General features: G+C 36.6%; 1 protein-coding gene across 6 annotated transcripts in view; it reads right to left on the bottom strand.

Moving 5' to 3' along the window:
• Positions 1–6,685: 6,685 nt before the first annotated feature.
• The window catches only part of ZNF280C (zinc finger protein 280C), a 59,352-nt gene continuing 40,934 nt past the window's right edge, over positions 6,686–25,103 (bottom strand). For all 6 annotated transcript variants that reach the window (XM_045200908.3, XM_045200910.3, XM_053917379.2 and 3 more), the window contains 7 exons: positions 24,230–24,361; positions 17,808–18,121; positions 17,194–17,334; positions 12,305–12,367; positions 7,701–7,819; positions 7,363–7,399; positions 6,686–7,237 (listed from right to left, as the gene is read on the bottom strand). In XM_045200908.3, the coding sequence (XP_045056843.2) occupies positions 7,222–7,237; positions 7,363–7,399; positions 7,701–7,819; positions 12,305–12,367; positions 17,194–17,334; positions 17,808–18,121; positions 24,230–24,361 (822 nt within the window). In that variant the 3' untranslated portion in view covers positions 6,686–7,221. The remainder of the gene's footprint in view (positions 7,238–7,362; positions 7,400–7,700; positions 7,820–12,304; positions 12,368–17,193; positions 17,335–17,807; positions 18,122–24,229; positions 24,362–25,103) is intronic.

Raw genomic sequence — 25,103 nt, 5'->3', positions numbered from 1 at the left:
AAGAAGAGATGCTTAGGAACCTCTGAGGCAACTTTAAACGCTCCAGTATCTGAATTATAGGGGTGCTAGAAGGAGAACAAGAGCAAGAAATTGAAAACTTACTTGAACAAATAATGAAGGAAAACTTCCCCAATCTGGCAAAGGAAATAGACTTCCAGGAAGCCCGGAGAGTCCCAAAGAAGTTGGACCAAAAGAGGAACACACCAGGGCACATCATCATTAACTTACCCAACATTAAAGATAAGGAGAGAATCTTAAAAACAGCAAGAGTATCAGAGAGAGTGCCTGCCCTCTCCTTTCCTTATGGAAAAAGGAGTCCCCATAAGACTATCAGCTGATTTCTCAAAAGAAACCTTACAGGCAAGAAGGGGCTGGAAAGAAGTATTTGAAGTCATGAAAGACAAGGACCTACATACAAGATTACTCTATCCAGCAAAGCTATCATTTAGAATGGAAGGGCAGATAAAGTGCTTCTCAGATAAGGTCAAGTTAACGGAGTTCATCATCATCAAACCCTTATTATATGAAATGTTAAAGGGACTTATCTAAGAATTAGAAGAAGATCAAAAGTATGAACAGTAAAATGACAACAAACTATCAACAACCGAACCAAAAAACAAAAACAAATTAAGCAAACAACTAGAACAGGAACAGAATCAGAAATGGAGATCACATGGAGGGTTTTCACTGGGAAGGGGGAGAGGAGGAATAGGGGGGTAAAGGTACAGGGAATAAGAAGCATAACTGATAGGCATAAAATAGAGAGAGGTTAAGAGTGGTATAGGAAACAGAAAATCAAAGAACTTATATGTATAACCCATGGACATGAACTAAGGGGGGAATGCTGGAGAGTTGGGGAGTGCAGGGCAGAGGGGGGATAAAGGGGGAAAAATTGGGAAAAGTATAATAGCATAATCAAATAAATATACTTAAAAAATAAATAAAACAAACAACAACAAAAAAGAAAATTGTCATTCTGTCCTCAATATTTTATCAAGGAAAAGAAATGTGTATCACCTACAACATTCCTTCTATTCTAAGGCCATAGTTAATCTATTCACGTGGACATACTGGAGAAAAGAGAGGAAGGAGATAATGCTAACAGTTAGAACAATTCCAAGACTGAATGACAATATCCCTAACCTCTGAGAAAAGCAGGTAATTTTAATCATTTTGAAGTTCTGCAAAAGGAAAGGCCAGTTTACTACTTGTATTTACAAGTATATTTTTCACAAAATTAATAGTATTGGATAAGTAGGCAAGATTTCTGGAAATGAATTCCTGGTAATGATTACTAAAAAGTTTCCTGTAAAAAGGGATTCTCTAGGCACCTTAGGAATGTTTCCTTCCAAAACAGATTGGATTCTCTACTAGTATGCAACAAGGCAGCGTTGTTTCATAGTCTTTAGACAGGAAAAAGCCAGAACTAGACTCATTCCTGACATTAGAGAATTATACCACACATAATGGAAGCACTGTGATAAAACGTCACCCACCCAGAAGTTTGGAGGAGTATATTGGAAGAGCTGGGAACTATAAGACGAAGGTACAAACAAATAACCACAGTACTGATGGATTGCCAGTAAAACTGTTGATGAGAAGATTCCACTACTCTGTAGTTTCCATGGTCTCCTCTCAGCAGTAGCAATGGTAACAATGACAGTGGTACCAGTGGGAACAGCAGCGGGAAGAGTGCTACCATTAGTGATAGTTGTGTAAGCAACAGCATTTCATTGCCTACTTTTTGTCAGGCCAGTGTCAAATTTTATCTATCTGCCCATCTCTGCCTAGATAGATAGAAAGATAGATAGATAGATAGATAGATAGGTAGATAATCTGTGATTCTTCTTATTACATACCTTTCACTGGTAAGGAAGCTGAGACTTGCCAAGTTTAGGTAATTTACTTGAGGCTACCCAGCTGGTTAGATACAGAACCAGAATTTAAACCTAGGGCTGTCTTATTTCATGGCTGAACCCCCTTCTCACCACCATACCTCACAGCAATGTGGATAAATAGATATTTTTCAATGTGGAGGGTTAAAAATAGGAGACGCACGGTAGCCTTCCCAAGTTTGTTGAGGACAGCAAGCTTTTTTAATGGTTTAAACCCGTTATTTCCCACCTGGATTAACACAACAGTCTCCTAGCTGATCTTGATTCTGCCCCTGATCCCCTGAAGCTTATTTTCAAGATAGCAGCTAGACTGATTCTGTTTGGACTGTATTTAAGGAGTTTTGTTTTTCATTGAGGTGCAACACACTCCTCTGATCAAAATCCAGTAATGGCTTCCTATCCCAGGATAAAAGCCAAATCCTTACAATTAGCTTTAAGACCCTACACTACATGGGTGTATATCACATCTCAGGCCACGTATGGTACTGCTCTCCCCTGCAGTCCACCCCCCAACCCTACACACACTCTGTTGTAGCACCATCAGTCTTGTTGCTCCTCCTCGAGTCAGGCACGATCCTCCTTTAAAACTCCTTTCCCCCCCTTCATCATTATGTTAGTTGTAGATTGTTATTAGGTTAGGTTAAGGAGTTTGACTTCATATTCCTAGTTTTGGTACAAGATTCACATACCATAAAATTAACCACCTTAAAGTGAACAATTCGGTGGCATTTTGTACATTCGCAATGTTGTGTAACCACCATCTCTGTTTAGTTCCTAAACATTCTCATCACCGGGAAAAGAAAAAAAAAACTGTACCCATTAGGAAGTCACTCCCCATTCCTCCCTCCCCTCAGCCCCTGGCAATCACCAATCTACTTTCTGCCTCTACGGATTTGCCTATTCTAGATATTACATATAAATCAAAGTATTACATATAAATGAAATGACCTTTTATTTTTTTTCATTTAGCATCATATTTTTGAGGCCCATCCACACTGTAGCATGTATCACTACTTCATTACTTTTTGTGGCTAAATAATATTCTATTGTATGGATACACTACGATTTATTTATCTCTTCATCTGTTAATGACATTTGGGCTGTTTCCAACTTTGAGCTATTGTGAGTAGTGCCGTTATGAACATATATGTACAAGTACCTGAGTCACTGCTCTCAATTCTTTTGGATATATACTTAGAAGTGGAATTGCTGGGTTATATGGTAATTCTATGCTTAACTTTCTGAGGAACCACCAAACTGTTTCCCACAGTGGCTGAACCATTTTACATTCCCACCAGCAATGCACGGCGATTCCAATTGCCCCTTCGGGGCTGTTGCATTTGCTGTTCTCTCTCCTGAAGGCTTTTCTGAGAGATACCGAAGTAGCTCACTTCTTCACCTCCTTCGGATATTTACTCAGTTGTCACCTCATGGAGGTGACCTTGACCATCAAATTGAAAATGGCAGCCTCCCAACCCTTACTCACTATTCTCTTTCCTTACTTAATTTTTTTCCATAGTATTGATCATCATCTAACATACTATATAATTTTCTATTTTCTATTCTTTTGTCTTCCACCTCTGAAATGTAAGCTCAACGAGGGCAGATATTTCAGTCTGTTTTTCCACTACAAAGAACAGTGTCACGTACATAGTAAGTGCTCAGTGAATATTTGCTGAAGTGTTTTGGCAAAGTGTGACAATACAAGAGCAAGAAACTAAGTCTCTGTACTGTAGAGGTTATTTTTCCAATATGGTGATGGATTGAAACTGAGTCCATCACACCTTTTATTCAGCTGTAACGAAAAAGCACACGTGCATGAGATGGCTATTTCTGAATCAGGTGAAAGCATTACTATTAGAATATGTTGAAGGTAGAGGGCTTAGACTGTCAAACCAAAACTCTTAGCACCAATTAAAACCCAACTGACTATAATACATAAGCTTAGTACTGATTGTCTAAAATGTTTTATTTAAACAAGTAAAAATTATGCTACAGGACACAGAACTTTGAGTGTATTATACTTTAAGAAAATGAATACATAGCATAAGAAATGTGATCTTATGGAAGAATAGAGTTGTACCCCTATCTAACATGTTGCTATAGTAAGAATGTAATTTATAATTTTGAACTATGGCAGAAGCATATAAAATATTCATATAAAAAGGAGAACTTATGTCAAAACCACAAAGAAGTTATTTCTGGGCAAAAGTTTAAAAATTGGTGTAATTAATGCTGAATTGTTCACTTGAAAATGGTTAAAATGGCAAACTTCATGTTATATATTTTTACCACAACTTTTGAAAAGTAAAAAAAAAAAAAGGGTAGAAAAATGGTGGATGAAAAACATCCTAGAGACAGATATGGAAGTAAACAGTAGAGTGTCACCAAACCTATTACTAAGAAAGAAGCCACTTTTGAAGATTTTGGAAAATCATGTATAGCAGAAATCAGTTTGGAAAATTGAAACTAAGTAGATTCAACTCTTCTGACTATTAATTTCAAAGATTAGACTATATAAGAAATGGCCACTAAAGCCGATTTTCAATATGTTTATTATAGGCTGAATATTTGCGTCCCCCCTTCAACCAATTCAAACATTGAAACCTAACACCCAATGTAATGGTGTTTGGAGATGGGGCCTTTGGGAGGTGATTAGATCATGAGGGTGGAGCCCCCCATGAAGGGGATTGTAAAATAGACCCCAGAGAACTCTCTTCACCTTTCTACCATGTGAGGACACAGTAAGAAGATGACCATCTATAAGCCAGAAAGCAGGTTCTCACTAGACACTGAATCTGCCAGTACCTGGATCATAGACTTCCCAGCCTCCAGAATGTGAGAAAGAGAAATAAATTTCTATTATATATCAGCTACTCATCTATGGTATTCTGTTATAGCAGCCCAGGTGGACTCAGTTTCATAGTTCAAGGGTTCTGATGTTAAAAGAAAAACCACTCATGACTGAATCAAACTTCAGAGCCTGCCCACCTTCATGGTTATTAAGATCACAAAGGAACTCTTGTCAGTGTTTAAAGTTCAATAAATTAGTAAACCATAAACAGTTTTAACTGTGCTGGAGGGAAAATGGTAACATGTACTCAGTAGATAAAGCTCTCCGTCTGTAGCCTAAGTAATCAGGCTTCCATGTAAGAAGCAAAACAATGTTCCTAGTGGTGAAATCTACAGCCTTTATGTAATGGTATTTGTTAGAAAATAATTCCTGAGGCATTTTAACAATACAAATTTTATTAAAAAAATAAGTAATAACATCAAAACTGTTCACCAAATCTATAGTCAATGTAACCAAAATACACACCAAATTAAAAAATATATACATCTATGTATATATATGTGTGTGTACATACACACACACACACACACATATGCAAGAAACAAGTGCATTTTTGGTCCCAATAGTTTGGAATATATTATCTTTATCCAAAGGAATAACATTAATGGCTAAGAAGATAATATGCATTACATGTACAGAAATGTAACTTTAAAATTTAAGGTCTACAGAAAGTGTTTTGCCAATTCTTTATGTCTTTGAACTCACAATCACTAAAATAATGTTAATAATAGTCCTAAGATGGACAAAGGGTGTAATAACATCTAATGGTGTAAAAAATAACCAAATTAAGAAGATACCAATAGGTAGCTACATGAAATCTGTAGAGAAGTCTAAGGAATTTCTTAAAGTTCTTAACAAAACAAAACAAACACAAAAGTTTTAGAGAAAAGAAATAAAGGTGGACAGAACAGAACTCAATAAATTTGTTGAAGAACCACAAAAATCCAAGATAACATTAAATTAAATTTAAAAAATTAAAGCTCTGGCTGGTGTGACTCAGTGGACTGAGCTTCAGCCTATGAACCAAAAGGTCGCTGGTTCAATTCCCAGTGAGGGCACATACCCAGGATATGGGCCAGGTCACCAGTTGGGGGTGTGAAAGAGGCACCAATCAATGTTCTTCTCCTTCTCTTTGCCCCTCCCTCCCCCTCTCTTAAAATATAAATAAAATCTTTTAAAAATTAAAAAAATATTAGTATTGCCAAAACCCCCTAGGGTTAATACTGGATAAAACTTAAAATGGCAGTACTAATAACTGTAAATTTGGAACTGTAATCTATCTTTTAAAACCAATTATTTATTTATTTATTTTTAGAGAGAGGGGAAGGGAAGAAGAAAGAGGGAGAGAAAAGTCAATGTGTGGTTGCTTCTCAGCATGTCCCCCAGTGGAGACCTGGTCCACAACCCAGGCATGTGTCCTGACTGGGAATCAAACCAGAGGCCTCTGGTTCGCAGGGCGGTAATCAATCCACCAGCCAGGGCAGGAACTGTAATTTTAGAAAGTTGTTTTCCAAGTGTAGGATTTTACAATCTACACAGGCAGATTTTATACTCCTTGAACCATATACATGACAGAAGAAGACTAAAGGGCAGTAATCTAAATGATTAAACTTCAACTTGGATGTTAAAGCCTGATGGGCTTTAGTTAAAGATGTGATGGACTTTTCTTGGTCAGAACTGACCTATGAACTTTAGGTAAAAACCAAAGCCCCCAGTGGGAAGTTGTGTTCAACTTGGTGGCCAAATTAGCATGGTCCAGCATGAAGGAAGGGACTCTTCCCAAGATCTGATTTCCTATGGCCACAACCTAGAGGGGGTCTCACAGTTAAACAACTCAATATTTCTTGGAAAGAGAGAACAGGCATCAGTTGTGTCCAACGAAGGGGGACACTGACCAGGAGTACCCTGGACATTTTTGAAATTTCTGTGTTGCTTCTGCATCTGAAAAATATGAAAAATAGAACAATGACAGACAAAGAACAAGAAGAAAGACAACTACCTGACCTAAAAATGTAAGACTTGTATGAAATTAACTAAGAAATCAGACAGACAAAAAAAAAAAAAAAAAAAAAAAAAGATGAACAGCCATAGCATTTGAAATGCAATATTCTGAAGGCAAATACAGCAGAGAAAAACACAAATTCTTTTAAGCAAAGTGAGAAAGACCATAACAAACAGAAGTTATTTTTTGGAGAAAGCCAACTGGAGAAAAAAAGCATATGTTAAGATATGTTAACCTGACACAAAGATAAGGTGGAATAAGAATCTAGTGCCATCTGAAAGCTGAAAAGAGCTGAATAACGAGAGCTAGTGTCATGAACTTGGCTGTTTAACCGTTTTTGTGTGAGCAAACACTTCAGAACTTTGAACTTAGGAAACTGGCTCTGTGTAAAAAAAACACTTCAGAACTTTGAACTTAGGAAATTCCAACTTGTCTTGCACCAGGTTGCACGAGCTCCATAGAGCAGGAATCTATTTCAACAAGCAGCTTTAAAAACAAAAACAAAAACAAAATACTTTAATATTTTTCATTTCTATTAATGATACATTAAAAATATGCAACAGTGTTAAAAATCCATCAAAGAAAAAACATTGAATGAAAATTCAACTTACTCAGAAGTGGGTCCAGAAGTTGAGGTACTTTTGGGAACTGAAATTAGAAGCGTTGAACACTTAAAATAGCATACACGATGAGCGAGACTATCAATTTAATACAATTAAGACCCTATATTGTGGTTGATCAAAAATGCACAAATAAATACCAGAAATCCAAAGCAATGCAGTTGTATATACGTACCATTCTCTGTTACAACTTGGCAAGTATGAACACTTAAAATAGCATATATGAGTGACACTATCAACTTAATAAAATTAAGACTCCATATTGTGGTTGACCAAAAATACAGGTATAAATATCAGAAATCCAAAATAATGCAATTATATATACGTACCATTCTCTGTTACAACTTGGCAAGTATGATTTTTACGTTGACTTAAGTGTTTAGCCATACGATCCAAACTAGAAGAGTCAGTCAGGAAATCACATTTAAGGCACACTAGAGTAATGCCCCTATGAAAAAAAGAGAGAAAGAAAAATATTTATTATTTTTTATAAAAGTCTATACACAGGTTCAATAACTTTTTCCATGTAATAACTTGTTTAAATTTTTATTTATTTTCAGAGAGAGGGAAAGGGAGGGAGAAAGAGAGGGAGAGAAACATCAATGTGCAATAGAAACATCAACTGGTTGCCTCTCACATGTTCGCAACTGGGTACCTGGCCTGCAACCCAAGCATGTGCCCTGACTGGGAATCGAACTTGGCAACCTCTCAGTTCACAGGCCAGCACTCAATCCACCGAGCCACACCAGCCAGGGCAATAACTCCCATACTAGTCAGGGCTCCATGTAGTAACCCTTGATTTGCTTTTTATGCAACACGACCATTACTTTTCAATTTTGTTATATAAGCCTGATATATTTGAAATGGTGCTTTAGAAAATGGCATAGCCACGCCTAAGTTATGCTAACATTTAGTGCTTTATAAACTGTTCCCTCTCATACCAGTTGCTAAAAGATAAGAGTCGAGAGACCTAAAGCCCAGTATGGCTCCACTAACAACTTGTATAACTTGTACAAGGCACAATATTTCTGTGCCTTTGCCCATCTGCAAAGCAAGAATATTCATTCATGCAATATATATTTGTTGAGAACCTTTTTTTTAGCAATATTTTTATTGTTGTTCAAGTACAGTTGTCTCCATTTCCCTCCACCACTCCCCCCTGACCCCACCTATCCCCGCCTCCCACCCTCAAACCTACCCTCACTTTGGCTTTGTCCATGTGTCCTTTATACATGTTCCTTAATGGCCCTTCCCCTATTATCCCTCTCCCCACTCCCCTCTGGTTACTACTATCAGTTTGTTCTTTATTTCAATGTCGCTGGTTTTATCTGTTAAGGACTTTTATGTACTTTGTAGAGCCTACAATATAGAATCTTAAATGACAACAAAAATCATAAAAAAATGGGAATGCTTTAAAAAGAAATCATTAAACGTAATGTAATTATTGTTATTATCAGCTTACAAGTGTAAATATACTTTTTACAATTCATTTTAAATTTAAGTATTTGATCTGTATAGGAATACAAACCATTAGTATACCTTAGACTGACTTCTGCAGCTCTAGTCTTAATAGTTCATTGTATGTTTATATCTGGCTGCCACGTTAGCACTTCAAGAATGATCTTCATAATAATGTGAGGTGGAGAAAATTAGGGAAAACTGAACCACCCAAGGACACTGCATGTCTGACTTGTAGCTTTCCATGAGATCAGATAAGCTCTTAGGATTTTTCCTTTTTCTAAGTCATTCTAAATACAAACATTAAGTAAGTGATCAGTATTTGGAGAGGTGCTTCCTGGGTCTACATGAATATGATAGGTAGGTGGGGGCATCTTTGATGCTGGGGACCAGATAGTATTGCGGTGAACTCCCCGACATTCTGTTCTGTAACCTGAATCCTGATGGGGGATAGGGTAGTCCAGTCCAAATGGAAAACCCACTAGTTTCTTAGTTTAATGGCTAAAGAAAAGGCTGGGTACTCTCCAGCGTAAGTTCCCCTGTATTTCATGACACCCCATTTAGATACACGGGACTGCCACAAGATGAAGCAAAGTATCTTTGAGGCGCCTGGCCTCAATCAGAGCCCCTACCCTAGTACTAACTTAACATTGCTGGGAGAAGACTGATGTTTGGATTAGAAACAATGGAAATTTGGCAGAGGCCATGAGTGTGCTGGTCCAGAATTGCAGAATGTGCTCAGGCTGTCAGACTTTGTATGAGATCCAGGAGGCAGCATTTTAGATCAGTGGACATTCTACAAGAGCACTTGATGTTATTTTTAAGGAGGACCAGAAATTCAAAGCGAAGTTCATGAATAGATGGGAAAGCATGATTCCCAGTCAATGGGATGAAAGAAGAGACTGAAGCAGAGATTAGTCAAACACCACTGACAAAGCAAGAGGAGAGGGTGGAGAAAAGGAGATTCACCCAAAGGTTTGGTCGCTCTCTCGGTTGGATTTTACTGACCTACCCATGCGTGGGGCAGCTTACGGAAACCATCTCTGAGGTGGTATTTAAAGGAAAGTTTTATGATACATAATTCACATGCTATCCACTTCAGATATTTAAAGAGTACAATTTACTGATTTTTGGAATGTTCACAGAGCTGTGCAACCATCACAACAATCTAAGTTTAGGACGTTCTCATTATCTGAAAAAGAAACTCTAAATCCCGTGTCCCACATAAGCATTCACTTGCCCCTACCTTTCCTCACCCCCAGCCCCCCAGCCCATGGTGGTCACTGATCTTTTTGCTTCTGTAGATTTACCTACTCCGGACATTTCATATAAATGCAAATATATACTATGTGGCATTTTGTGACTGGTTTCTTTCATTGATAGGTTCATTGAAATTCTATTTTCTTTACAGAATTTACTATTCTATTAAAACTGTTTTGCATGTATGTGTATTTATTATTAAATTTAGACTACTTTTTCCACTAATGAAGTATGTATATACATGGAAGTGTCCTGATTAAGAAAGGTTATGGTTACTATGATCCAAATTTTAAAAATTCAAATAAAGTGTAGTACATAGCATTAAAGAATGATCTTCATACAACTGAAGTCATGTGCTTTCCTCCCCACCCCTGAAAGTCACTCCTCCTGAATGGTCTCTCTTATGATGTCATGTCAACAACAGCAACAACAACACTCCCTCAAAATTGTAGTTTTCACTTTTTTTCTTTAAAATTGTCAGTATTTCAAACATTTTATTCTTTTAAGATTTTATTTATTTATTTTAGAGAGAGGGGAAGGGAGGAGAGGGAGAGAAACACCAATGTGTGGTTGCCTCTTGCATGCCCCATACTGGGGACCTGGCCTGCAACCCAGGCATGTGCCCTGACTGGGAATCAAACTGGCGACCCTTTGGTTCGCAGGCTTGCCCTCAATCCACTGAGCTACACCAGTCAGGGCAAACATTTTATAATATTAACAATTTATTGAGCACTTCCTGTGTCAAGCTGAAGGTTTAACATATCATCTCATCTAAATCTTAGAGAAACCCCAAAAGTAGGTGCTATAATGATAATTTTTAAAAATAGAGGACAGGGCCAGGTTTGGTAACTTAGCAAAGCAAGGGCCAGGTTTGAAACTCAGCCCTTGGATTCCAGAGCACATGTTCTTAAACATGATGTAATGCCACCTGGCCACCTTACCCCAGGTTATTAAATCAGTTTTAACTACAACAATAGTCTTAACTAGTGTATGTGCCCTATACAGCTGCAACTCACCTTTTATACCCCTCCAAACTGACCTTTCTTCAGTACTCTTGATTCTGCACAAAACACCAATGGTTTCCCCAATGTCCTCAAATTAAAACGAAGTCCAAATTCCCTAGCCTTTTTCAAGGCATCCGCAATATGGATCTAAGCTAAAAACTAATCCCCCAGACTTTGATCTCAATACCATTTGTATCAACTTCATGCTCTATCTAAATTGTACTATGACTTTCTGCATTTTTATTCATGCTGTCTTCTACCTAGAATGCCCTTGTGCCCCTTCATATAAGTAGAAACCTCTCCTTCCTTTGAAATCATGAATTCTCAAAGCACTCATTATAAACCTCTTGTATTACTGCAGTTATTTAGTGGCTTCTGAGCGTATAACCAAAGTTAATTGTAAGTGCCTTTAGAAATGTTTATCGACAATTCCTTCTGTACTGTAAATAAGTTGTGCACTTTATTTCAAAAACAAAACAAAAAAAAAACCTTACAAATTATGAGGCTATATATTGATTAAAAAGTGTTAGTTACTTTACTAGGAATCTTAAATGTCTTTTATATTCAAATATTGTTGGACAGCCTGAATTTTTATTTTTTATTGCAAAACTACGAAAGTTTCATCTTAATGACTAACACCACAGAAACACAGTTTAGCCAGAGACTATATCCCCTCTTTGATCCAAGGATATAATGAACAGAACTCTATATGTTCAGTAGCAATCATTTCATTTTCTGAACGAGGCACTCCAGCATCAGGTTAAAAGAAGTTACTATAGTCCTGACCAGTGTGGCTCAGTTGCTTGGGCACTGTCCCACACAGCAAAAGGTTGCCACTTCAATTCCCAGTCACGGCACATGCTTAGGTTGTGGGTTTGATCCCTGGTTGAGGTGTGTACGAGAGGCAACCAATCGTTTCTCTCTCACATCGATGCTTCTTTTTTTTAAAGATGGATTTTTAAAAAAATAAGTTTACAATAAATTTTTTATTGTATTTTTTCCGTTACTTTATTCTCGTTATACCCTCTTGCACTTCCACCCACCCCCTCTCCACCCACAATTACCAACATCGAAGTTTCTCTCCCTCTTTTTCTCTCTCCTTTCCCCACTCTCTAAAAATAAATAAATAAAATATTTAAAAAAAATACAAGTAAAAACGTTAGGTACTGTAATTTTTCAATAGAGAGAATGAAAAAAGATCAATTAGTTACCTGAGAGTTTTACAATGCTTCTTAAAAATAGAAAACTGTTTACTTGGATGGCTGCTATGAGAGCTGGAGAGATAAGAGACAAATGAGATTTTATTACACAATAAGTTGTATTAATTTTATGACCATATTTCAAGTCTATGTTTAGTTTATTAGTTTTGAATAAAAGAGCCTGGTCTACATTGTAAAATTCTATTAGTCATCTCTGTTTACTTCAAAGTTTTTATCTTGTATCTCACTATACCTGTGTATTTTTAACAACATATTGCCCTGAGAATATTCTTAAATGATCAGTACCTCAATATTGTTTATTAAAAAAATCTCATAATTAAAATACAAAGACCATCAAATGGAAATTTCCAACTATTAAGAGTTCAAAACAATGTTAACAGATATTTGCTAATGTATTTTGTTATAATATAAAGTTATGAATAATAATTATCACTTTCTAATTGTATTGCATACTCAGTGAGTAGGGACAATCTGAATGATCCTCAAAGTAGTGCTATCTGGGCTTAATGACATTACTTACCATTAGTAAAGCAAAACATTTAAAGAATCTTTTGCAATTACTAGGAGAGCTTTTAAGGAAAGTGAATTAAGGGAAGCACAGCTCAGGAGTTAAAACAATAATTCCTATACACATAGAACAGAAAACCACTAACCAAATTTTGTAGCCAATGATAATAGCTTTTATATTCCCTTTTAAACTGATAAGGAGAGCTTTCCTGCATTAGAAAGCCAGGCGGGATTAGCTAGGATTGACATAGCACAGTAGTATTACCTAAAGTGTGGGCCATGGACCAGCAGTGTCTGCATCTCCTAGGAGCTTATGAGAAATACAAAGACTTAGGTTCCACTCCAGACCTACTGAATTTATCTCTGGCAGTAGGGCTCAGAAATCAGTTTTAACAAGTTTTCAGGTGGCTATTATGCAAGAGGGAACATAGCTAAACATGATAAAGGCCATATATGACAAACTCATTGCCAGCATCATACTCAATAGGCAAAAACTATAAGCATTTCTCTTAAGATCAGGAACAAGACAGGGATGCCTGCTTTTATCTCTTATTCAATGTAGTACTGTAAGTCCTAGCCACAACAATCAGACAAAAAGATGAAATAAAAGGCATCCAAATAGTAAAGGAAGAAGTGAAACAGTCTTTGCAGATGACATGATACTGTACACAGAAAACCCCAAAGATTCTACCAAGAACCTACTAGAACTGATAAATGAATTCAGCAAAGTAGCAGGATACAAAATTAATATTCAGAAATCAGTTGTATTTTTATATGCCAATAACAAACTAACAGGAAGAGAAAAGAAGAAAACAATCCCATTCACGATTGCTTCAGAAAGAATAAAATACCTAGGAATAAACCTAACCAAGGATGGAAAAGACCTGTACTCAGAAAATTATGACACCGAAGAAAGAAACTGAAGAAGATACAAATAAGTGGAAGCACATACCGTTGTTCATGGATAGAAAGAATTAACATCATTAAGGTGTCCATACTACCCAGAGCAATTAATAGATCAACACAATTTTTATCAAGATTCCAGTGATGTATTTCATAGAACTAGAACAAATATTTCAAAAATTTATATGGAACCACAAAAGGCTCCTCATAGCAACAGCAATCCTGAGAAAGAAGAACAAAGTTGAGGGACTTATACTACCTAATATCAAACTATACTATAAGAGCATAGTAATCAAAACAGCTTGGTACTGGTAGAAAAACAGACACAAAGATCAATGGAACAAAAGAGAGAGCCCAGAAATAAACCCACATTTTATAGTCAATTAATATCTGACAGAGGAAGTAAGCACATACAATGGGCTAAAGATAGTTTTTCAATTAATTGTGTTGGGAAAATTGGACAGATACATGCAGAAAAATGAAACTAGACCACCTTCTTACACCACACATAAGAATAAATTCAAAATGGATGAAAGACTGAAATATTAGACCTGAAACCATAAAAATCCTAGAAGAAAACATAGGCAGCAAAATCTTGGACATTGCTCATAGTAATATTTTATCAAATATATCTCCCCAGGCAGGGAAAACAAAAAAAAAAATAAACAAATGGGGCTTCATCACACTAAAAAGTTTTTGCACAGCAAAGGAAATGGTCAATAAAATAAAAAGGCAACTCACTGATTGGGAGAACACATTCCCTGATACATCTGATAAGGGGTTAATATCCAAAATTTACAAAACTCAACACCAAAAAACCAAACAACCCAATTAAAAAATGGGCAAAGGACCTGAATAGACACTTCTCCAAAGAGGCCACACATATGGCCCATAGACATATGAAAAGATGCTCAATGGTCACTAATCATCAGGGAAATGCAAATTAAAACCACATGAGATACCATCTCACACCTGTGAGAATGGCTATCATCAATAAATCAACAAACAACAAGTGCTGGGGAGGATGTGGAGAAAGGAGAACCCTTTTGCACTGTTGGTGGGAATGCAGACTGGAGCAGCCACTGTGGAAAGCAGTATGGAGATACCTCAAAACATTAAAAATAGATCTGCCTTTTGACCCAGCAACCCCACTTCTCAGTATATCCGAAGGAACCCAAAACACTAATTTGAAAGTACATAAGCACCTTTATGTTCATTGCAGTGTTATTTACAAATCACCAAGAAATGGAAGCAGCCCAAGTGTCCATGACTAGATGAGTGGATAAAACAACTATGAGACATTTACACAATGGAATTCCTAGTAAAGGAGAAAATTTTACCTTTTGCAACAGCATGGATAGACCTGGAGAACATTATGCTCAGTGAAATAAGCCAGTCAGAGAAAGACAAACACCACATGATTTCACTCATATGTGGAATCTAATGAACAAGCTGAACTAACAAGCAAAACAGAGACAGACTCATAGATGGAAATCAGAGGACAGCTAATGGGGGGGGGGTGAAGGGGCGGAGGGAGTGAGCAAAAAGGAAAAAGGACTCATGGACATGGACAACAGTGTGGTGATTATTGGGGCGAGAGGTATAAGGGGACTAAATGGTAATGGAAAAAATTAACGAAGATTAACTTTAAAAAAACCAAAAATTGGATAAAAGATTGAAGGACAGCAAGGTTAAACATAACTAAGATATAAAGAATTACAGGACAAAAACAAAGCAACATTCAAACAGATGATTTTGGGAGTGAGGTTGACTATAAAGTTGGATTGGTGCTGGTGGTTAAAAAGATGGATCAAGACTGCAAGTCATGCAGTAATGAAAATTCAAAATAAATATTGTATATGATGAGTTAAAAGGGGAGAGTGGCAAAGAAGGGGGTAGAAAATGTCACAGGTGGATGTGAAGTGCTGGCTTTAAAGAAGTTGAGGTACCATGAAGTCAGGCTGATCATCAAGGAGGAAAAAACCTTGCAGGCCAAGTGGCAAAGCCATAAAAAAATGTGGGCAAATCCTAGGAAGTAGAAGCTAACCATGACCAGAAAGTAACAAAGGTCTTGTCATGATTTACGAGAAAAAGTTTTATTGGTTACACCTTATTTCTGAGTAAAAATAGAGCTACTTTAATTTGAATAATCAACTTAGCATAGTTATATCAAAATTTTTTGTCTATTAAAAAAGAATCCATCCTGAGGAAGTACTACAAATGAGATCCAAATGAAAATAATGTGGGCTCTGAAGTTTTTTCTAGTAAAAAGTATATGAGGTCTGTCCAAAAAGTATCCAGCCATGTACTATGAAAAATAGAGACATTTATTGAAGGTACAAAATACACGACACATTATATATAGGAAAATGACATCTCAGTCCCCTTCAAAGTAGGCACCTTGGGACCTTACACAGTTCTCCCAATTGCTATCTGCTTCCCCATAGTATTTTCCTGAATCTCATCAACGGTCTGAAATTTCTTCCCTTTCAAATGCGATTTTAGTTTTGGGAAAAGGCAGAAGTCTCAGGGCACGAAATCTAGGTTTTAAGGGGGCAGAGTTACTTGGGTGATTTGATGTTTCACAAAAAAAATCTCTGCATGAGACATGATGCATGAGTGGGTGCATTGTTGTGATGAAGCTGCCAATCACCAGTTGCCCATAACTGCGGCCTTCTGAATCATCTGAATAGTTTCTGCAGAGGAATGTTCAAACTTAATGCAAAATTTGATACAGATTTGTTGGTCTACTCGCTCAGTCATTTTGAATGCGACAGCCACACAGTACACATGCTCACTCAATGATGTCTGCCGCCCCCACTGACTAGTACAGTGAGGTTGTCATTGTTCACGCATGCACATTCCAGTCCACTCTCCTTGGCTGCCAGGTTACACTGATGTCATGCAAACTGTTCCTGTTATATTAAAAATGGTTGGACTTTTTCTGGACAGACCTCATATGGTAGGTGCTCAAGTAATTTAAATTGAGTTGATGTATGAAAAGAAATTCCAATAATAACACCATGACTGGAATATCCCTGTAGTCTCTCATGTCACATTTCACTGAATGAATGCAAACATGGATGACTTGAAAGACGAAGGACAGGGGGCTGGATGAGAGACAAGGGTGTGAGGGGGAGAGAGGGGTGGAGAGAAACAGAGAGCATGCATATGTAATCACCAATAATGGGTCTTACCATCTTTGACAAACCTGATGTCTCTCAAAGTGACTGCTCATGTGGGTTACATGTATTTATTTAATAAACATTTTTAAAACATTTAAAATTTTATGTTTGGAAATAACCACTTTTTGAAAGAGTTAGAAAAATAAATTTCCTTAACAAACTTATGCTAGATCCCTTTAGCTCTTTGATGTGACAAACTGGCTTCTAATAGGATAAATTTGGTTAAAAAACCCCACAAATACCTTGAATGGCAGTTTTGATTGGCAGTGTACAAGTTTAACTCACCTCGCCATATGATTTACAAAGGCTTTGTTACAGTTAGTGTTGTATTTGCAAAAGTTACAGTGGATATATATTGAAAAGTGGCTTGCAAAATCTTTTATTTTGGAATGACACTCAATGCACTTGTGAACTCCTCGACAACACCTTATAGAGACAGAAAAAAATGATAAAATTGATATTGTAAAACAAAAATAATAAGGTAAAGCTTTACTAACATTTTTTTAATTGAAGCTAAGATATTTAAATTAACACATTTAAATAGAGACTTATTCATTTGAAATTTTTCTTTGAAACAAGCTAGGATAAGTGTAAAACATCTAACAGCAGTTAACCTTTCCCTGGAAAAAAAAAGGATCATATTAACCAATTCAATTATCACAAGATATAAACACAAAATATAAGGTTAGCGTAAAAGATGACAATTATACAAATAAACATAGTAATTCAAGTTCTGCCCAACAGTTGTAAAAAGTACCTTTTTACTGCTTGATGTTTATGCCAGATAAAATCAACATGTAAATAGTCAAGAGAGTTTTGTGATATGGTAAATTATATTAAGATAAACCTTTAATATTTAACATAAATTGACATTGCAAATCAGGAATAAAAGATATTACCTTAAATTCTTCAAAGCAATGCTGATTTTGTTCTTTCTGTTGCGCTGTTTCTTTTGCTTGTAAGAGGTTTTTGCTTTGCATTTAGATGCACCTTTGCCTTGCTTACTTGCATTGGATGTTTTAGTTGCAGTGGACGTAGTTGCACGAGGCTTACACATCTTAGTCTTACTCGCATTAGATTTTGTGGAATTTTTAACAGTTGTATTTTTAGACTTTGGAGGTGAGACCCGAAGAGAAGAAGTGCTTGGAGTATCACTGGAAGATGTAGTTGATGGTTTTGAATGAAGGTGTCCAAATGATGCTCGAATAGTAACCTATAAATATGAAGGCAATGTGTATTTTACAAATTAATCATCACCATAATATTAAAAAGATCACTGCAAGCACTCACAGAATGGTCAATTTCTTTTTGACAAAGGTACCAAAACAATTCAGTGTGGGAAACAACAGTCACATTAACAAATGATGCTGGGACAAATGGATACCTACATGCAAATGAATTAGGATCCCAATTAGACACAAATATTAACTCAAAATTTATCAAAAGACCAAACTGTAAGATCTAAAACTATAAAACTTTTAGTAAAAGGCAAAATATTTATATATTTGTTGAGAAACCAGAGCATAAAAAAAAACTATAAAACTTTTAGAAGAAAACATAATACATAATACATAAAACCAGGTCTTTGTGACCTTGGGTTAGGGAATGGTTTCTGAAATGTTACACCGAAAGCATAATTAGCCAAAGAAGAAAATAGATAAATAGAACTTCATAAAAATTTATAACTTGTTCTTCAAATACACAATTAAAAGAGTGAAAAGGTAACCCATGGAATGAGAGAAAATATATGCAAACCATATATGTAATAAGGGACTTATATATAAAATATATAAAGAATTCTTACAACACAATATAAAAACAAATAACCTGGGGTGGTGAACACACAATGCAGTGTACAGATGATGTGTTGTGGAATTGTGCACCTGAAACCTGTATAATTTTGTTAACCAATGGTACTACAATAAATTTAATTAAAAGGAGAAAAACACAAATAACCCAATTTAAAAATGGGAAGTATATTGTAATAACTATGTATGATGTCAGGTGGGTACCAGAAATATCAGGGGAACACTTTGTAAAGTATGTAATTGTCTAATCACTATGCTCTACACCTGAAACTAATACAAAAATATTGAATGTAAACTATAAAAAAATTTTAGAAAAATGAGCAAGTGATCTGAATAGGCCTTCCTTCAAAGATATAAGAAGAAAATTTTCTTATTTTCAAAGAAGAAAATAAGCACATGAAATATGCTCAATATCACTAGTCATCAAGGAAATGTAAATAAAAACTCCAATGTGATATCACCTCAGACCACCTAGAATGGCTATAATAAAAAAGGCAGATAAGGGTCAAGATGGAGGCATAGGCAGACATGCTTCACTTCCTCACACAACCAAAAGGACATCAACAAATTTAAAAACAAAAAACCAGCCAGAACTGTCACAAAATTGAACTGTATGGACATCCAACAGCTAAGGAGTTAAAGAAAAAAACATTCATTTAGACAGGCAGGAGGGGCAGAGAGGTGTGGCAGCTGGTGGAACGGGTGGTTCCACACTTGTGTGTGATAACCCAGGAGGAACAACTAGGGAGTGAGACAGACCAAACTACCCAGGGTTCCAATACTGGAAATAAAGCCTCAAAACCTCTGGCTCTAAAAACCTGTACAAGTTGTAGCAGCGGGAGAAACTGTCAGTCTCATAGCAGAGTCTGTCGGAGGGGCCCATGGGATCCTAGGACATGCACAAACCCAACCACTGGGGAATCAGAACCAGAAGGGCGCAGTTTGCTTGTGGGTAGCAGGGGAAGTGACTGAACACCGACCAAGAGCTGAGAAAGTGGCACTGCCCCCTCTCAGACCCCTCCCGCACCACACAGTGAAGTGGGTTGCCCCGCTCTGGTGAATACCTAAGGCTGAGCCTCTTACAATGTAACAGGTGTGCCAAGACAAAGAAATAGGGCCCAAATTAAAGAATACATTAAAACTCCAGAAAAATAACTAAGCAACAAGGAGATAGCTAACCTGTCAGATGCAGAGTTCAAAACACGGTAATCAGGATGCTCACAGAAATGATTGAGTATGGACGCAAAATAAAGGAAGACATGAAGGCTATACAAAGTGAAATAAAGAAAAATATATAGGGAGCAAACAGTAAAGGGAAGAAAATGGGACTCAAATCAATGATTTGGAATGGAAGGAAGAAATAAACATTCAACCAGAACAGAATGAAGAAACAAGAACTGAAAAAAATGAGGAGAGGCCTAGGAACCTCTGGGACAACTTTAAATGTTCTAACATCCGAATCTAGGGGTGTTGGAAGGAGAAGAGCAAGAAATTGAAAACTTATTTGAAAAAATAATGAAGGAGAGCTTTCCCCAATCTGGAGAAGGAAATAGACATGCAAGTCCAGGAAGCTCAGAGAGTCTCAAAAAAGATGGACCCAAGGAGGAACACACCAAGATATATCATAATGAAATTACCCAAGATTAAACATAAGGAGAGGATTTTTTTAAAAAAGTAACTATGAGTTTAAGATTTTATTTATTTTTAGACAGAGGGAAAGGGTGGGAGAGAGGGAGAGAAACATCAATGTGTGGTTGCCTCTTGTGTGTCCCCCCACTGGGGACCTGGCCTGTAACCCAGGCATGTGCCATAGCCTGGGAATTGAACCGGTGACCCTTTGGTTTACAGGCCAGTGCTCAATCCACTGAGCCACACCAGCCAGGGCAGGAGAGCATCTTAAAAGCAGCAAAAGAAAAAAGGAGAGTTACCTACAAAGGAGTTCCCATAAGACTATCAACTGATTTCTCAAAAGAAACCTTATAGACAAGAAGTATTCAAAGTCATGAAAGGCAAGGACATACATCCAAAATTACTCTACTCAGCAAAGTTATCATTTAGAATGGAAGGGCAGATCAAGTGCTTCCCAGATCATCACCAAGCCCTTATTATATGAAACGGCAAAGGGACTTATCTAAGAAAAAGAAGATCAAAAATATGAACAGTAAAATGACAACAAATGCAGAATTCTCAACAACTGAATCTAAAGAAAAACAAACTAAGCAAACAAGCAGAACAGGAACAGAATCACAGAAATGGAGATCACATGGAGGGTTATCAGTGGTGAGGGGAATGGGGAAGAGTGGGGGGAAAGGTACAGGGAATAAATGGTAGGTACAAAATAGATGGGGAGAGGTTAAGAATAGTATAGGAAATGGAGAAGCCAAAGAACTTACATGTATAACCCATGGACATGAACTAAGGGGGGGGAGTGCTGGAGGGAAGGGGGTACAGGGCAGAGAGGGATAAAGGAGAAAAAAAAAAGTGACAACTGTAATAGCATAATCAATAAAATATACTTTAAAAAAAGATTTTATTTATTTATTTTTAGACAGAGGGGAATGGAGAGAGAAAGAGAGGGAGAGAAACATCAATGTGTGGTTGTCTCTCACACACCCCACACTGGGGACCTGGCCCGCAACCCAGGCATGTGCCCTAACTGGGAATGGAACTGGTGACCCTATGGTTCACAGGCCAGTGCTCAATCCACTGAGCCACACCAGCCAGGGCACAATAAAATATACTTAAAACAAGGCAGATAATAACAAGTGTGGCCAAGGATGTCGAGAAATTGTAACCCTCATTATTTCCGGTGAGAATGTATAATGGTACAGTAGCTTTGAAAAACAGTTTGGCAGTTCTTCAAAATGTTAAACTAAGAGGTATACAACCCAGGAATTTCACTCCTAGGTGTTCTATCCTAGCAATTTTACCCAAGAGAAATGCACTACATTCACAGAAAAACGTGTGCATGAATTTTCAGAGAAGCATTATTCATATAGCCAAAACCTGGAAACAACCCAAATGTCCACCAATTGATGAATGGATAAATAAGATATGGAGTATCCCTACAATGAAATAACATTTAGCTATAAAAAAGAATGGAGTACTGATACATAAGTACTGGTACATAATTACTGATACAGCCATAAGAGGGAATGAAATATTGATACAAGCTACAATATGGATGAACCTCAAAAAACATTATGCTCAGTGAAATACGTCAGACATAAAAGATCACTTATTGTATGATTCAATTTATACGAAATGTCCAGAGTAGGAAAATCCACAGGGACAGAAAGAAGGTTAACATTTGCCTGGAGCAAGTAGAGGGGAAATAGGAACTGACTGTCAATAGGTATGGGGTTTCTTTTGGGCGCATTGAAAATGTTCTAAAATGGATGGTAGTGATGGCTGCACAATTCTGTGAAATGTGTTAAATAACACTGAATTGTATACTTTAAATGGGAAAATAGTATGGTATATGAATTATATTTCAATAAAGCTGTTTCAAAAAATACAATACAAAAAGTTAAAAATCATTACTTTGAAAATGACAAATATAAAATACAATCAGTTAAATCTTCCATTTATTCTGAATGATTATACCAATTAAATTTACATCAATATTTACTTACTGTTATAATATTACAGTGTTGTATTGATAGTATTTATATAACATAGGTATTAATGGATAATTAGGAATCACTGCTAATTATTATTATCAAAAAAGCATATTCCATGGCTATTTTATGCTCTGATATAGCTAAGTAGCTTTCACAAATTTAGAGGTCAAAATTTGAATGTCAAAGGCCTGAAATAACAACTCTGGAAAGGCCTATATCACTTTTTTTCTTAAGATTTTATTTATTTATTTATTTATTTATTTACTTTTAGAGAGAGGGGAAGAGAGGGACAAAAAGAGGGAGAGAATCATCAGTGTGTGAGAGATACAATCGGTTGCCTCTTGTACGTCCCCAACTAGTGACTTGGCCTGCAGCCCAGGCATGTGCCCTGAGACTGGGAATCGAACTGGCAATCTTTTGGTTCGCAGGGCAGCATTCAATCCACTGAGCCACACCAGTGAGGGCTAGAAGGGCCTATATTACTCTTTGACGACTATGAAGCAGATCTCCAGTAAATGTGACCTGCTTTCTCTGGGGGCTCACTGAGCAAAATTTATGGTTCCAAAGGTTGCTGTGGAGGTTACATCAATTCATCATATATCATGGAAAGTTTCATAACATTCAGAATTTCCTTTAAGGGAGCTAATATAAAATTTATCATTTAGTATTTAGAAAAAGAAAATGTTTGATTACACCATTGGTTAATAATGAAAAGCACAGTTGCCTATTTACCTTCTCTTTAATCATTTGACTATACAACCTCCATGTACTTGAGAAGCAGCCAATGAAGAAGTCGTACGTAATACGTGTGGTTTAGTATACTACAAAAATCACTGAGCTAGGAGTCAAAAGACCCAACGTGAAATCTCAGTACTACCTCTTCCTAGCCATTTGTCCCTGAGTAAGTAACGTATCCTCTCTAAGCCTCCTCATTTATAATAAGGGAATCATACCTGCCTTGTCTACCTCATTAAATTGTGACATGGATTAAAAAATGGAATGTATGAAAAAGCACATTGAAACCTTAATGCTAAAGTACCAAAATCATTATGATTATTATAATGTAATATACTAATTATTACTACTATTAAGATCTGAGGGAGGACTGCACTGCTTACGTTAGTATTCTGCATGTCTGGTCCCAGCATGGAAGGAATGGGCTGCATGGAAGGAAGGATACTGGATAGCTTCTCTGGCTCTACGTATTCAGAGCATTACTTTACATTATTTTAGTGCATTCAAATAGTAGACATACTCACATTCAAAGGTAAGTACTCAAAGCCAAATATAAATGTTTGGGAATTTTTCAATTTGGATTAGGCATCCCTCCACTGGAGCACAGCCAAGAGCTGACTTTACATAAAGAAGTCAGAAAAAATGTGCACGAGGCCATCAGGGAAAAGGAAATTTGCAGTCAGATGTGTTTGTGCTCTTAAAACAGCAATGCTATTCAGAAGCAGAACTTGCTTTTCTGAGAACACTCAGTAATACCAACTTCAACAAACCATGGCATTCAAGGCACTATGTATGACACATGCTAGAGACACAAAGATAAATTAAACATGATTCCTGACCTTATAGTCTAGTGGCTGAAGCAGACATATATGCTGCCAACTGGAATAGCTCAGAAAGAGCCTATAGAATATTGAAGGGATATTCTATCCATTGACTCAGGCTGCAGTTAATCTACTTGCACTCAGTACAAAGAAATATGATCCAAGATAGCACACGTCAGCCAAGTTAGAAAAGAATGGATAGAAGTTTTTCTTTCCAAACGTAAGATAAATCTTAAAATTAAAATCTTAATATTATATTCAATGGATAAAACCAGGCAGGAGTTTATTTCTATTATCACACAAAATTTTAAAAGACAACATATTTAAAACTCACTTTTGAACCAGGAGGCAGGCCTTCTAGCTCTTTAGGTTTTATAAATGTCCGATGCTGTGTCTTGTGATCCAGTTTCTCCTTGCAGGTCAAAAATTGTAGTCTGCATTTTGTGCAGCGGTGAACTCCTTTTTTCTGTTTACAAATAATATTAGAAATAATAATTTCTACTACCACAAATCCTGGGACCTGAAATTGCTCTTAATTCTAATAGCTAAGCAATTTAAAAATCAGTGTTTTACCACATTCCATCATAAATAACACCAAAATATAATCTCATTATTTAAAAGCACTTCTTGCATTAGTATTTGGGTTTCAAAAGCATTTGTTACTATATAGGCAATCAACATGAAAATTATAACAATTAGGTTCCAATGGGACAAGTTCTACAGCATTTATAGGGTGAAAGCTTTTTGAATTTAAATTTGAAGTAGAAATTATTCAAACACATGATAATATGAAAACGAGGTATACTATATTTTTATCCATGAAAACAGCAAATTCTTTTTTAATTGTTATTTCTATTTATTTCACAAGTTGGTAAAATACACTGAACTTTCTAACACCAAAAAAATTTAACCAGACTCTCCCATAAAAGTTATGTAGAAATGGTTGTATAAAGCAGTGCTGCCCAACAGGACATTCCAGATGGATGATAATGATCTCCAGGTGCACTGTCCAATATGGTAACCACTGGCCACATCTGGTTATTGAGCACTTGAAATGTGGCAAGTCCAACAGAGGACTTAAATTTTAATTAAAATAGACACATATGGCTAATGGCTGTGATATTGGAAGGCTGATCCCAATCTACTGTGTTTGAGAACCCCTTGACCGCGTCCCTTCTCAAATCCAGTCCTGTTATTATTTTACCAAT

This window comes from Desmodus rotundus, chromosome X, assembly GCF_022682495.2.
Source record: "Desmodus rotundus isolate HL8 chromosome X, HLdesRot8A.1, whole genome shotgun sequence".
Taxonomy (NCBI): domain Eukaryota; kingdom Metazoa; phylum Chordata; class Mammalia; order Chiroptera; family Phyllostomidae; genus Desmodus; species Desmodus rotundus.
The sequence above is the reverse complement of the archived record's forward strand: the minus strand, read 5'-3'. Positions and strand labels throughout refer to the sequence as shown.